The 16,485-nt window shown below is 35.0% G+C and overlaps 1 protein-coding gene across 1 annotated transcript; it reads right to left on the bottom strand.

Annotated features, from left to right (window-relative positions):
• Positions 1-535: 535 nt before the first annotated feature.
• LOC123595610 (integrin binding sialoprotein) lies at positions 536-15,054 on the bottom strand. Its single transcript, XM_045473329.1, has 7 exons — positions 14,853-15,054; positions 11,965-12,032; positions 11,833-11,883; positions 11,660-11,737; positions 7,435-7,500; positions 2,198-2,368; positions 536-1,600 (listed from the first exon to the last, which is right to left on the bottom strand). Exons 2-7 carry the CDS (start codon positions 12,016-12,018, stop codon positions 1,058-1,060), a joined length of 963 nt encoding a protein of 320 aa, XP_045329285.1. The 5' UTR covers positions 12,019-12,032; positions 14,853-15,054; the 3' UTR covers positions 536-1,057.
• Positions 15,055-16,485: the final 1,431 nt, after the last annotated feature.

Below are 16,485 nucleotides of genomic sequence, written 5' to 3' on the forward strand. Positions count from 1 at the left end.
TGTGTGCATATGTGTGGATGTGTGTGTGTGTGTATGTGTGTGTGAGAGAGAGAGAGAGAGAGAGAGAGAGATTTCTACTGCATCCATTCCCTACCCCATTTAAAACCTAAATCAAATAGGAGTAGGGTTGCCAGATACTAAATAGGATATTCCATTAAATTTGAATTTTAGATAAATAATGATTTATTTAGTATAAATATGTCCCAAATAGTTCACAGAGGTCAAATCGTGCACGAAGCATACTTACTTCTACTAAGGAGTTTTTCATTGTTATCTGAAATTCAAATTTAACCAGGCACCCTATATTTTTGTTAAATCTGGCAACTCTAATAAAAGCCATTTCTTCTCCTGATGTGTATGGTTGACCATGCCCGCAAGCATGTCAGAATATTAGTTATGTTGATTTATCCGTGATAGAATACTTCTAGTTCTTCTGAGTTTTAAAGCATAGTAGAAATAAGCTTTTATCCTTTAGCTCAGTTATTCCCCACTGGTCTCATATTTTTCAGTTCTGAATCTCTCATTTTTTCCGTAATTATGATATGGAAGATTGCATTTTTTATTTATGATAAAACCCATAGGTAGAATATACATAAAGGTCACATAAAAATACATGAAGATGATAATTAAACACAATATACAGAGTTGGATAGGCAGTGTGATTAAAGAACTACATATTTTGTTTATAGTGTCATTAATGCCAATACATAGAAGCACTTCTTGCATGAAAAGTATGTTTTAGCAAAAAATAGTGCAAATATGTTAAAAATATTTATAGAACTACAACCTCCAAACATTTAATTGAACTCAATCTCATGGATTGGTTTACCACTTGATAAATGGCCCTGATTTATAATAACCCTTCAATAACATACCAGGGAAAAGCAACAAGAAGCCCATTACTCGCAGAAGCAATTACAGAAAATTACTTTGGAACAGTAGCACCATTCCACATTATAATATGCACATTTGTTGTATTGCACCTTCCTGAGTTGAACTTTGAAAATGGTAGCCACACAAAATGCCAGAATGAATGAATTCATCCAAGGCTGGACTTTCACTGGTGGTAGTAGTAATCTTGACCATCATAGCTGTCATAGCTGCGCCCTTTATAGTAGCTGTACTCATCCTCATAGGCTCGGTAATTATCGCCACGAGGTTCTCCATTCTCGTTTTCATAGACTTCATATCCATTGTCATATTCATTGGTGCCTGTTTGTTCATACTCTTCCTCATATCCAGTGGTGGTGGCTTCCCTAGATGGTCGGATGGTGGTCCCATAGAGCTCTGGTGGTGGGGTTGTAGGTTGAAATCCACCATTTGGAGAGGTTGTAGTTGTGGAGCCACCATTGTCCTGCCTTCCAGCCATTGTGGTTCCTTCTGCATTGACTTCAGTGACACTTTCTTCTTCACCTTCTTCTCCAGTGTTTCCATCACTGCTGCCATTGCCATTTTCTACCTCTGTGCTGTTGGTGCTGGTGCTGGTGCTGTTTATGCCTTGTTCATTTTCATCCACTTCTTCAGTTTCTTCATTTTCTTCATCTTCCTCTTCTTCTTCATCACTTTCCTCCTCTTTTGTAGCCTTTTTTGTATCCCCAGCCTATAAGGAAAAGTTTAAAAGGATCCAGATTTGGTGTGAAAATATAAAAACTTAAGACCATTATTTCATCCAACACAGGCTGTACCTACAGCCTTGTTTCAGGTGTATTTTTGAATTGAAGCCAGTTTAACTTACAAAAGAATTGGTGAGTGTTTTAAAAATTCAGAACTAGTACCTTTGATGGGTGTTTTAGAAATTCAGAATTAGTACTTTCATCATTGGGTTTTGATAGAGAAAATGTACTTGATAAATAAGCTTTCCTTGTGGGAGATGCTTCCCATAGCTTTGCTATTCACTTTGTCTGTCTGGGAATCCTCTTCCCTGAAATGCAGTGGCATCTTTCAGGACCTTTTATCCATTGCCAAGATGCTTGTCCTTAGTCTTCTGTTATAATGTGGAAAGTCAGTGTAATAACACGGGAAGAGAATTTGCCTGGGAAAAGATATTTCCTTACTTGTAAACAGGGAAATTGAACCTGCTCTTGCTTTTTCAATGAGTTAATGAAGGTAATGTAGAACACCTGTGTATAGTGTCAAGCTAACCTTAGATTTCAGTAAAGAAATGAAATAAGATTTAACATTTTTGAGGAATTATTACCTTTTTGGGAAGTTGGATTGCAGCTAAACCTATGTTCCCTGTTCCAGGTGTGGCCTCCTCTCCATAGCCAGGTGTAGCAGAAAGGGTGGTGTTCTCAGCCTCAGATTCTTCATCTTCATTTTCATCAGAATTTGCATTCTCTTCATTGTTTTCTTCTTCATTTGAAGCTTCCTGGTAAAAATATCCAGAGCAAGAAAAGTTAGTTAGTTGGAAGAAAACTCAAAACTTACTGGAGTCATGAGCCATTACTGAGAAAAATGTATTCCTCAGCCAGCTCATCACCTAATGTTAACAATTCTGCTTCCTCTTATGACATTTGCACTTCTCACTTCTTAGAACTCAACTCAGAGTTATTTCATTCTACTTACCTCACTATAGTCTGTTTTAGATATTTCTGTATTCTATTTTATCAATTCAAAAATGTTTGTGTAATAATTTCAGCATATCTGACTACATGGTATTTTATTCTACAGGCTTTAGGCTCTTAAAGTCTTACCAATACTATTATAACATGGTAGTAAATAAATGCTTACATTTGCTGACAAATAAGCTGAGAACTTATACCTGTTATTCCTTATAGCAGCCTTGTAAGGTAGGATTATTGTTCTCTTTAGAAAGGGAAAGTGAGGGACTCCTGGGTGGCTCAGTCAGTTAAGCGTCCAACTTTGGCTTAGGTCACGATCTCACAGTTTGTGAGTTTGAGCCCCGCGTCGGGCTCTGTGCTGACAGCTCAGAGTCTGGAGCCTGCTTCAGATTCTGTGTCTCCCTCTCTCTCTGCCCCTCCCCTGCTCACGTTCTGTCTCTCTCTGTCTCTCAATAATAAACAAACATTAAAAAAAAATTGGAAAGGGAAAGTGAGCTCAGAAAAGCTAAATAATTTGCTTAAGGTCTTATGCATGAAGAAGCTGTATCTTTCTAATAAAAAAAACAAAAAAACCCAGCCCTTTCTAATGCACTATGATGTTTTTGTTGAGGAAGAGGATTTATGTGAATTGTTCACACTACACCTAGGATATTTTTTCAGAAAGGAATTTTTATGGAAATCCCCCTCTTCAAACAAATTGATTGCATTTCTTATTTACTACCAAAAGAAGCGAATATATTTCATTTGCTTTCAAGTGTATTTAGAGAAAAGAACCATATTTAATTCAAAATTTATCTGGCAGTATATAAGCCAATTTTGTGTTGTATGCAGTATTCAGAAGGTTTTAGACATTTGACACACAATTTTTCTGTGCAGTGAAGAAACTAAACACTCCAAGAAATTTTTAGTGGTTATATTATGTTATTGCATGATTTTTAAAAAAAATTAACACTCCTCAAATGAATGTTTATTATAATCTTACTAATCTTACTATATAACCTTATTGAACATTTTATTCTTTGCCTTTATGTTGTTAGGCAGTTATTTGTTAATTGAGTTAATCTCCCGATGTGATTCATAGCTAATATTAAAAGTCAGGGATTCAGGGGAGCCTGGGTGGCTCAGTCCGTTAAGCATCCAACTTCAGCTCAGGTCATGATCTCACAGTTCGTGGGTTCGAGCCGCACACAGGCTCTGTGCTGACAGCTCAGAGCCTGGAGCCTACTTAGGATTCTCTCTCTCTCTCTCTCTCTCTCAAAAATAAATAAACATTTAAAAAAAGTCAGGAATTCATACAGAGAGTTTATTTACTTTAAATAAGTACTGGAAGATTGAATTCATTTCAGTGTATCTAATCTCTTTAGATGATGACATTAAGATAAGTTTTAAGACTTTAAAACATGGATAAAGAAGATGTGATGTGCACACACACACACACACACACTCAGCTATGAAAAAGAATCAAATCTTGCCATTTGCAATAATATGAATGGAGCTAGAGAGTATTATGCCAACTGAAATAAGTCAGTCAGAGAAAGACAAATATCATATGATTTCACTCATATGTTGAATTTCAGAAACAAACCAGCACAGGGGGAAAAAAAGAGAGAGAGAGGCAACCCAAGAAACAGCCTCTTAACCATAGAGAAGAAACTGATGATTACCAGAGGAGAGATTGGTGAGGGGATGGGTTATATAGGTGACTGAGATTAAGGAGTGCACTTGTAATGAGCATCTGGTGTTGTATGGAAGTATTGAATCAGTATATTATATACCTGAAACTGATATTATTCTGTATATTAACTAATTGGAATTTAAATAAACACTTAAAAAAAGATAATGCACAGATTTCAAAACAAAGTGGTAGAAGAAAAAAACGTTTATATAAAGAAAAAAAATAAACACAACCCAGGTTTAGCTTGCCTTATTACTAAAACAGAGTGGCTAAAGAAGAATATGTTTGTTTCATCAAATTTGTAAATTCCGATGTTTCAATAAACTCTTGGGTGCTACTAGAGTCCACCTCTAAACAGTCTTTAAGCCAATTGTATCAAATGTCCCACAAACACCATACTGTTTATTTATTCATGTTTATGCTTTATTTCAACAGACTAAATCTTTCAGGGCAGGAGGAGGAAAGATTCTTAGAGTAGAACATATAATTTGGGTCCTGTACCATCTTTTTACACGTGAAAAACCTGAGGTCCAATGAGATAAATGACTCACATGAGGTCAAATAGATGGTGGTTCACTAGTGGCAAGGTCATGAGTAAAGATTCAGACTCTCAAATCATGAAGTTCTACATTTTCTCCTACAATGCCCTTTCTTTTCTAGATACTTTCTTTTTTTTTTTTTTAATATAATTTATTGTCAAATTGGCTAATATACAGTGTGTACAGTGTGCTCTTGGTTTTGGGGGTAGATTCCCGTGATAGATACTTTCTTTAAGGATATGCTGTTGCAGTGAATTAAGAAGGAAAACAGGTCAGTCTGTTGATAGGTATTAAGCTTCAAATATCTTTTTGAATAGAAAAATTAGTATTAATGTTTTAAAACTGTTATTAACCCACTAGACTGGCTAAAATGGCTGAAAGACAACTGTTGGTGAGAACATGGAGTAACTGATATACGAATAGAGGGAGATCACAGTGCATTTGCTTTGGTTACATCTACTTAGGCTGAACATATGCATACCTTTGGCCTCCAGAAATAAATGCATGTGTTCACCAGAAGGAGTACTAGAATGTTCATAGCAGCTCTCTTTGGTATAGCCCAAACTTGGAAACTGCCCCAAAGGCCCATCAACAAAAGCATAATACATTGTGGTATATTCACTTCATAAGATACTCACAATGAGAATGAATGACTTAGAGCTGTAGAACGATATGGATTAACTTTTGAAGTTGGGAGTAGAACACGCCACGCAAAAAGAGTATATGATATATGATTCCATTTTTATAATATGCAAAAATGGGTGAAAACTGTTAGGATTCAAAATAACAGTTGCTTTTGGTGGGTTTGGTTAATGAGTAAAATGGAACACAGAGCATATGCTGCTTTTTGATATGGGTGCTTTTTGAAACTGTTCAATTTCTGAAATTTCAACGATCTGTATACATATGATAATTGTGTTGTATATATTATATTTTTATAAAGTTTTTTTTAAAGTGAGGCTGAATAGTTTAGAAATGGAAAAAAAAACTGTGATCATCATCAAATAGAAAATAGGCCTAAGCACCGTCTAATGTGAATACCATTCCTGGAGACTATGTATTTAACCTGAATTGCCAATGAAATTTTAGGGAAGAAATGGGGAAAAAGGAAGTTCTAGAATCTCTTCATGATAGAAGCCTTCAGATTTATGTATCCACTTTTCTATGATCACTTTTAATGAATGATGTTTGGAGTATTTATTCCTCTGAAGTTTTCAAAACTAAACCACAAATATTTTTTGGGCACCATATATCGTAGAAGAAACTGTGCTAAGCAGTGTGAGGAGCTATAAGGAGGATACAGTCTGTTTTTCCCCAAACTGGATATGAAACCTATGGTCTCTTGCCCTCTGGGTCATTAGGAGTTTGCAGGTAAGTTTTGGGAGGATAGTAAATGTTCAGAGATTGTTGACAAAATTTTGAGCATGTGTGATTTCATCATAATTTTTAAACCTTACTGTCCTCTATCTTCAACCTCCATCATAACAAATGAAGAACCATTGCCAAAAGGTATGCAGTCTAATTGGGAAATCTACCTGGCAAAGCAATTTTGTGATCACTGTACAGCAAAGAGCTGTAGTTAAATAGATTACCCCAGCTTAGTTCTTGTGTAAGATTACTATATGGAACTCCTGGCAAAATTTTGTGGGATTTAGTAGGTGGCATTTTTCCTGGTACTGGCTTGGTATTCTTGTAAGGTCTTCCCTTAAGCTATTAGGGTAAATTATAGTACTGGAAATGATGCTTTTATGGTTAAAAAAATAAAATCAAACTAATTATTTGTCACTTTTAAAGTTCCCATACCATTTTGTTTTCAAGATAGCAGATGTTTATCCATGATCCATTTTTGACTGTCATTGCCCCTTCATAAATAGCACTTAAGAATACCTGAATTTAGAAGGTCCCCAAAGCAGTGGATAGCTATAATTGACTATCCAGGAAAATGTACCTAATTAGTACGTTTTCTTGAGCAAGAGTGTCAGTTATAAACAGGTTAGCACAATTTCCAAGGTATACAGATGAATTTTAGCTGTGAACTACACTAATTTGAGGTCCTATGGAGGACTATGTATAGAATATGTAGTACTATATGTACTTATACATCTTGAGTATTTGCCTTTATGTAAGACCATAAATTTTATTTTTAGACAAAATGACATATGAAATTCCCATTTAAAAGAATAACCCTACTTGGTGGGTCAAGAAAAACAAATGAATCATAATAATATTGTAGAGGATATAAAATTAGCTTTTCATATATACCCACTTAGTAAGTTGAGCTTAAGTTCAGTCCTTAAAACAAGTATTGCACTGAGTTTAGGTACTTGTCTTTTACTATTCTGCACTACCCGCCTAAATATAAATGATACTCCCTTTTCTTTTTATCAGAATGTACATTTCTTCCAACTTATAATGGAGACATTTTTGTTTTTGTGCACCACTTATAGGTAACTTGAACGCCAAATGCAGTAGCATTTTAAACAGGTCATTTTAGTTTATTCTAATTTAAATAATATTCTCCTTGTCCAAAATAGAAGACTGTGGGTAGTTGGTAAACTGGCAATGGCTTGTTTGCTAAGTCCAGACTACAGTAGACTAGTTTCCTATTTGTTTTCATGCTGCCTGGTTTGTTTTGAAAAATCCTGCAGAAATTCCTTACCTCTTCTTCTTCCTCCTCTTCTGAACTGTCACCGTCTCCGTTTTCTTCAGATGAGTCACTACTGCTCTAAAAAAAAAAAAATATATATGTATATATGAATTCATACATATATGAATATATGGGTACATATATAGGTACACATACATTCAACACAAAAGGAGATTTCTGCTGATTGAATTAAGGTAAAATATTCACAAATATTTACTCAAACTAATTAGTATTGCCATCTTGATTTATTTCTCATGTGAATTTAGTTCTCATGTGAATCTGAGAAAAAGATATGAAGAGATTGGGAATATATAAAATGAGGTTGGAGAGAAACAGGTGCTTTATAATAATCAAGATATGAAATGAGGTAGGCATTTCAACCCCCAAAAGCATAGGAAATATGTTAAAACATTTTGTATATAAAAACTAGAACAATGGGGGCGCCTGGGTGGCGCAGTCGGTTAAGCGTCCGGCTTCAGCCAGGTCACGATCTCGCGGTCCGTGAGTTCGAGCCCCGCGTCGGGCTCTGGGCTGATGGCTCAGAGCCTGGAGCCTGGAGCCTGTTTCCGATTCTGTGTCTCCCTCTCTCTCTGCCCCTCCCCCGTTCATGCTCTGTCTCTCTCTGTCCCAAAAATAAATAAACGTTGAAAAAAAAAATTAAAAAAAACTAGAACAATGAATCATGGAATTGCCTATGTCTGCAAGGACAAGATGATTATCTGATTCAATTTATTTTACAGAGAAGGAATCAAGCCCAGAGCTGTTTTGATTTCTCCAACAGTTCGAGGCAAATGAACTAACACACAGATCACATTGTTTTATTTCCTTTATAAAATATAAATGAAATGATAATTAGGGTTGTTATGAAATAAAAGTTGTTACTGAATGATTCTCTTAAATAATGAGCTCTCCTGATGAATTTAAATTAGAATTTGACTTGAAATTAAATTTGCATATAATTTTTAGTATCTTTCAGTCTAATTAAAGCTAATCCATAAAATAAGCCTCCCTCTATATATAAATGAGATTTTATATATATGAGGTAAAAATTATATAAGAGCAAAATTAATTCACTTCATTAAGGGAAATTACAGAGTGCCGTGCCTCTAAAGTGCTCAATATTGAATGAGAACATTTTAAACCAAGGAGTCTGTATATAAAAATATAATTATAAGTTAATGAGCTTTGCTACTTTTTAAGAGGAAATATAAACCTAAACATCTCTTACCGAGACTTTAAAACAGAGGAGACTTTTTATCTTCCAATGATAAATTGAATTTTCCCTCTTTTTCTGCAACTACCCCTAATGGCACCAGGTAGATAAATGGATACCCAACTTAAGATTCTGTCATTTTTAAAAAAAAAATTTTAATGTTTATTTATTTTTGAGAGAGAGTCAGAGCGTGAGTGGGCGAGGGGCAGGGAGAGAGGGAGACACAGAATCCAAAGCAGGCTCCAGGCTCTGACCTGTCAGCACAGAACCAAACGCAGGGCTTGAACCCATGAACTGTGAGATCATGACCTGAGCCGAAATCCGGCACTTAACCGACTGAGCCACCCAGGTGCCCCAAGATTCTGTCATTATCTGCCCTGAAAATCTTAGTTTTGATTCTGATGACCCAATTAAGCACTGTGGGTCTTAGAAAACAGAGCTGCAGAAGAACCTCAGGATTAGGGATCAGATATGAGGAAGCACTTGTGTGTCAGTCCTGCTCAGGGCTGTCCCTGTATGGCTCATTCTTCACGTGGCCATGCCATCCACCCAAGAAAAGAGAATTATTTGTCCTCTTGAGCCAAGAATAACTAACCTTGGGTGGAAAAGAGAATAATTACATCTGCTCTTCCACTACCATGACCTTAAGGGTTGTGCTTTCCTAGCCCAGAGGGTGAACAAAACATAATATCACATGTAAACTATTTCTGTTTGTTAGTTAATAGAGAGGGCAGCATATTTCTGCAATGTATTTTGTCTCAGTGGGAGTGTTTGAATCTTTTTATAGGTTTCCTCACCTCTAGCCTTCTTGCTATCCCAACCACTCACTCTTCAGTTATGTCTGCAGTGAGAACAATTTTAAAACTTCATGAAATCCCCTGAAACCTTGGCATTTTCTTTTTTCCTTTCTTTCATTTATGCTTTATTTCCAGTTTGTAACTAAGTCATATTTTTCTGGAAGTCAAATATATATGTATGACACATATATGTATGTATGTATATTTTACCATTACTCCTTTCAGCTTCTATCACTCCCATTTATTCAATCCCCAAATTACATTTCAGACATTGTTTTGAGAATGAGGATAGTAGTAAGAGATGAAGTTGGAAACATAGGCAGTCTCCCTGTGTCAAGCACTGTGATAGCTAAGATAAGTCCAATAAAAGAAATATAAAGTTTCTGCCCTCTAAGAATTCACACACAATTCAAATAATATTTGAATCCTGAAAGAAACAGTTTCCTCAATTAAAAATGCTTAGGGTATTAAGCTTATTTATACTTCCATCTCTATAGCTAAGCGGATAGATAAGCAATGGGTAGATTGTTGACAGCTTTGAAATTAATATGACATATTTTATGGAAGTTGGTATTTTAGAAACGATTATATATAAACACATATTTGTTTGATTAAAACATTAATTTCAAAGCCGGTACAGCCAATGCATTTTGTGATGACAATCTGGGCACCAAATACTTGATAGACTTAAGAGAATAAATAATATAGAGCTATGGAAAATATATAAGTAGACATGTAAGGGAGAAAACTCTGGGAATCAAACTTTGCAAAGTAGGAGAATAGATCATAAATACTAGGTCAGACTGATGGATTAGGGCATACATTTTATTGGATACTTTTTAAATACAACTATTTTACAAATTCTACATTATTTGAGATGAATTTAGCTGTATATAATTTCTCTAAATTTTTTATATTAAAGACCTACCTAAAGATCTTTGAACTTTGAATTTATCAGGAATGAAAAATATAACCTCTCCTAATATCTTTTTGCTATAGATATTTTAATTGGATCACATTTATATTTCTACAAAAATTGATAGTTGGGAATATCTCTTATTTGATATTTTAGAAAAATTGAGGAACTATTCAGAAATTTAAATTTATTACCATTTCCATTGAGTTTAAAAAAGAGAATGAAGCACACATTTAAATGAGCAGTGTTTATTTGTGGGCCTGAGGTATACCAAAGAATGGAAGACAGTTCTGAAAACCCACAACTCTTGTATCATCTTTGCTCATATTTCTGTGGCCACACACATTCCATAATTATTGTGGTGCTATAAATACTTTAAAATTATCATTTCCTATCATTGTATGATTTGGAAATGGGTTAGCCCAACATATGGTAGGATGCTCTGCCAAGCCACTGTGCTGAGGCATCATTTTCAGCATCTTGACTGCTCTTAGTGTCCCAGGAATCCTGGGTCAGATGTGCATAATTGGTGCCCTGAACCCAAACCGTATAGTAATAAAAATAGCACAATTCTGGTTTGTCAAATATTTTAAATCAATACCACACCCTCCAGTTTTCAAAGGCCTTCTTCGCTGGTAACCCATAAAAAGAGAAATTCTTATTTTTAGTATTTGTTATTTTCCTTTTTGTTTACAAGTTTTAAGGATGTTTTTCTCACAAGCTTTTAGTTTACTTCATGAATTTCTCTCTTTCCTCTGCAGTTTTGAACCATGCTTCCGTTATAGCTAAGCTTCAATACTTGACATACTGCTCTAGTGACCAACACAGGTCAGAGGTTCAGAAAATCCTCAGCAATCACAAATGTTATTTTAAATTGTCTCTGCTGTTTATTAAATCAATTTTTTCCTTACCAATTAAAGGACTCTAAATTATTAGGTCTAAAACAGCTGTATGACAGTATTGACTCAACTATAGTATGACAGTTAGTGGCCTTATCACTGTCTTAATTGTCAACAACCGGTAAAGTTGTCCATTTTGTCAGTGTTAGCCAAAATACCTGAACTCTATGTACCAAGGTATTTGCTTTTATTATATCATTCTAGACTGGGCCCAAATGGTTTTATTCTCTGTGTGTATATCTCTGCTTTAAAAGAGAACTTAGGAATAAGTTGTTTTGTATTAAAAACAAACCTTTTGTAGTAAGTCTTTCTGGCTGAATTTTAGTGAGAGTTGAATTTTGGCATTTTGTAGTTAAATTTGATTACCTTTAAATTATAATGGGTGAGAAAGAAAATTAATTTTTATACTTACCTGAACTGGAAATCGTTTTAGAGGAGGATAAAAGTAGGCATTCTTATAAAGGTAATATCGTGGCCTGTACTTAAAGACCTGCATAAACAGAATAAATAATAGATTCATGTTTAATATGCAATAAATTTAGAGTAAGTATAGTCAGACCAAGAAAGTATGCTAAAATTAATTACCCCATTTTCTTCAGAATCCTCTAATTTGGCTCTTCGATGCAAATTTTTCATCTGTTTAAAAGAACATTTAATCATTACATACATGAAAAGACAAAAATGGAAATAACTATAGGTTTTTAATACAGAACTTACTGAGAAAGCACAGGCCATTCCCAAAATGCTGAGCAAAATTAAAGCAGTCTTCATTTTGGTGAATGCTTCTGGAATTAATGAAGTGGTAAAGTTAATATATATTAAAACTAAGAGTATAACTTTTTTTTACTCATACTAGAAGAACTATTTAATTGGTTTTTGTGTCCAGTTACAGTTTTGACTAAGACCAAATTTCTGGCTTTTATTTCAAAATTGTTTCTCTTTGTTTTTAAGTGGTAGAAAACTGACTTTGTTTAAATAATCTTGAATTCCATATTTGGTTTTATCTACCTATCTATCTATTTTAAATTTTATTTCTTTTGAGAGAGAGAGAAGGAGTAGGGGAGGGGCAGAGAAAGAGGGAGAGAGAGAATGCCCAGCTCATGGGACATGGGGGCTCAGTCTCATGACTGTGAGATCACGACCTGAACTGATATCAAGAGTCAGATTCTTTCTTAACTGACAGAGGCACCTAGGAGCCCTCCATATTTGATTTTAACCTATCTGCTGTGATTTGTCAGTGGCAGACCGTTTCATTACTGTAAGGGGCTTGAATGCTTAGTGTACTTCACGTTGAGCAAAGAGGCTTCCTAATATCATTGACATAGGAATGTCAGCTAAGGAATTGAATTGTTAGTATATGATCTGTTTTGTTTATAATTAAAAACTAAGTAAAAATTGAATACATTTATATGATTGCTTTTTTTTTTTTTTTTTTAATTTTTTTTCAATGTTTATTTATTTTTGGGACAGAGAGAGACAGAGCATGAACGGGGGAGGGGCAGAGAGAGAGGGAGACACAGAATTGGAAACAGGCTCCAGGCTCTGAGCCATCAGCCCAGAGCCCGACGCGGGGCTCGAACTCCCGGACTGCGAGATCGTGACCTGGCTGAAGTCGGACGCTTAACCGACTGAGCCACCCAGGCGCCCCTATGATTGCTTTTACATCAGTGATTGTACAACGGGTTTTGAACTATGAGTTTTTTTTTTAACATGAGAAATAGGAACTGTTTTCCTGTGGTTACCTTAGAGAAAAAAACTTTCTTTTTTTTTTCAGTGTATGAAATCCATAATATGTGAAATACTATTCTCATAGCATGTAGCACCAAACAGCCATGTCTAAGAGTGATTCTATGGGAAGAGCTCATCAGACTTTCACCTTGGGATATCAGGGGAAAATTTCCTCAAATTAGGTTGTTCTCCAGCTCCATAAGCTTTCCATCACTAGTGCGTGAGACTATCACAGGATGGATCAAGGGCTCTTCAGGGTCAGGGTAATAGACATCATGGAGACGTCAATGCTATGGAAGGATTGATTCTGAAATGCAACTCTCAGAATGGGAATAGTTCCCAAACAGTCCTGGGGTTTGCAGTCATACAGAGATCTCACTTCTACATAGATTCCTCATAAGTAAAAAGAGAGGGATAGTGAAATCATATCCTACTTTAGTTTTATTCTATTTGATAAAATCCTACTTTAATAGAGGTTGAATAAACTTAGCTGAAAGTCTACTAATACCCATCCACTTGCACTGACATATACATTTAACTGAGAGTGCTTAAGTGAGAGTGACAGCTTTGGCAACATTTTAGAAGCAATATGTAATGGTGGTGGCAATTTCCCCATAAACACTTTTGGAAAAGTAATATTTAGAATGTATGAAATCCATGTATTCTGTATTCTGAAGTTTGATTTTGCATTTTGTCATTAGCCAGAATTTATGGCATCCTTACTGAGTATCTGACACTAAAACATTACACAGAATAAGACTTAACTTGAAGAAGGTGTCTTGGGTCCTAAGTCACACTCGATTTGTGGCAGACTGGGTCTTCTGATTTTGATGCCTATATACTTCCTCATAGTTCTGTCTAATTTTAGTAAAATTCTTAGTGACCACACCACGATAAAGAGGCTTTGCCCCAAAGGGGGCCTATCTGTATAAGATGTTTTTATTGCTATTGGGGTGCTTAAGTAATACTTCGAACTTTTGTCACCCATGGTCAGACTCACCAGCAAGTGGGAAGATTATTACTCTGTAGCTTTACGAAAAGAGTTGGAATATTTATAATGTCGTAAAGAGCTTCAAACTTAAGTAATATATAATTGTATACAGGGTTTTGATTACATAAATTTCTCATAACAAAGCATAAAAACAACTAGATGAAAACATAGTAGGAATAGTATAAAAAGAACCAAGTGATTCATGTAGGCAGCAATTGGCTGCCTACATAAATTTCATTTTATTTACTTTATGATTCATAAAAAACAAAGACGTCTATAGTGACCACTACTAACCCAGACAACAATTCAAACATTCTTAAAGGATAGTTTTGAAAATCTAATTATAAGTTTTCATTGGGAAGAGTATGATAAACTACCAGCATTATTTATTTCTCTAGTGTGATGTATTTTTCCATACTGATTTTAGAGATACAGGATATTAACACTTGGAAACCAGATATATAACATATTGAAAAGATATTGTATGTAATTGAAGTATAGATTAGGCATAATTTATGGAGAAGTCTGCCTACATTGAGGCAGATTTAGAAGTAAAAAATAGTATTTCAGTCAGCTTATCTTGAATACATCAGAACGAGGAAACAGTTATTTGTGAGATGGAGAGATAGAAAGTAGTTTTATAGTTTACGTGCACAATATTAAAAACTTATTTACATGCATAGGTTAATAAATTTAACCTTTTGGAAAGAATCTAAAATCTGAGGTACTAGTTTAATGAGAAGCCAGTGTTAAATTACATACAAATTACCTTCTATACAATGCAGTAGCATCAGCATTAAAATAAAAAAATTCAAAGCCACGTCCAGAGATCTAAAATGTGGAGTGTTCGATTTTAAGAAAATGAAGTTGTCATATTAAATCTTACCCTTTTGCAGTTCTGGAGTGAGGAGACAGGCTCACAGGAGTGAGTGACACAGATTGAATATTTCCTCTGCTCTCTCACTCACTCATTTGCTTACTGTGACTGGCTATAAACTCTTCCTTGCCTTCTAACAGCCAATCACTGTCAGGGGCAAGTGATGTCAGAATGTGGATTCTCACCAGAAAACCCCCAAACTTCAACACTTTTTCAAAACACGGGCTCAGTTAAATAAACATGAAATGTGGTTCTAGTGCCAAGAGGTTTGCATTGTGGAATTTAATTGAAGGTTAAGATGAAGATGAATAGTTTGAGTTCTGAATATATATAATAATACACTAGATATGAATTAAAATAAATAGCAAAAGATTTAACCATTTAAAAATTTTATAATCATACAAGTTTTCAGTATGTTGAAAGGAAAGGAAACTTATTGTCATCAGATACAATCCTGTATTATTAATTTAGTAAAAAAATCAAATAATAAAGTGAAGGAGCTGATGAACAGTTAATATTTTAATATCAATATATTTTTTCTAAAATATGTTTGACTCATAAATTAAAATTGATATAATTAAAAACAACCCCATAAATTTTGTTCAGTTTACCAAACCTTGAATTATTGAGCTTTCCACTGAACCAGGACAGTGGAGAGCCAGTGTTCTAGGACATGAAGAGCCAAATATAAAAAAGATCTGGTCCCTGTCTAAAATTTACACAGTTTCATAGAGAGACAGACTTACAGCTGTAAAACACAACAATGAAAATATCTACAAGATTTAGAGATCAGAATAGGAATTTGCTAGGTTATCAGTAAGGGAGAGGTTATCAATAAAGAAAAGGAAAGCATTCTTAGGAATAGATTTAAAGGATACAGAAATGAATGAACATAATTACACCAAAACTGTCTAATATTTACTGAGTGCTCTCATGCTATTTCTGTGCTATTTCAGTCATCCCTCACACATACAGAAAATAATTCAGTTAGATTATCCCATTCTACGAGTGAGGTAAGTGAGGCACAGAGATGGTATGTCCTGGGTTGCATGGCTAGAAAATGGGGGAATATAGAGATCAAAGTCAAGTCTATTTCTAGAGTCTACTTTTAATCACTATAGATCCTTGTTGGCACATTCAGAGGGCTTCAGTGATTCAATAAACTGGAATATAGTGAGTAGAAGTCATGAAGATGAGGGTGGTTGAATAGACAAAGACCAGATGATGGAGGGGACTCTAGGTTGCACTAAGGAATATGGATTCCACTGTGGAAAAGAAAATATCAAAGGGTTAACGCAGAGAAATAATATATTTAGATTTGTAACTTAGAAAAATCTTTTGTTGACAAGGCAGATCTGGGTTGAGGAAAGCAAGATAGTTAGGGAGGAGTGGGGCTCCAAGAAACTTTTCTAGTGATTCAGGAAGTCAGTGACAAAGGTCTGAACTAAAGCAGGGGCCATGGGGGTGGAAAGGATGGAACAAATGAGAGAGATGTCAAATAGATAAAATCGATAGGACTTAGTGAAAGTAAGAGAAGTGGAGAAGCCTAAGATGATTTCTGAACTTATGCCTTGGGTAATTTTGTGAGTGGCAGGACCATATCTCATATCATACCTAGCAGAGTAATTGGTATATTATAATC

The sequence above is a fragment of the Leopardus geoffroyi genome, chromosome B1 (assembly GCF_018350155.1).
Source record: "Leopardus geoffroyi isolate Oge1 chromosome B1, O.geoffroyi_Oge1_pat1.0, whole genome shotgun sequence".
In the NCBI taxonomy this organism is placed as follows: Eukaryota; Metazoa; Chordata; class Mammalia; order Carnivora; family Felidae; genus Leopardus; species Leopardus geoffroyi.

Coding starts and splice junctions, on each gene's coding strand:
- LOC123595610 (XM_045473329.1), bottom strand. CDS start 12,018: ATGAAGACTGCTTTAATTTTGCTCAGCATTTTGGGAATGGCCTGTGCT. Junction 7,501..11,659: donor TAAAACGATTTCCAGTTCAG/GTAAGTATAAAA, acceptor TTTTTTTTTTAG/AGCAGTAGTGACTCATCTGA. Junction 2,369..7,434: donor AAGAGGAGGAAGAAGAAGAG/GTAAGGAATTTC, acceptor TATTTTTACCAG/GAAGCTTCAAATGAAGAAGA.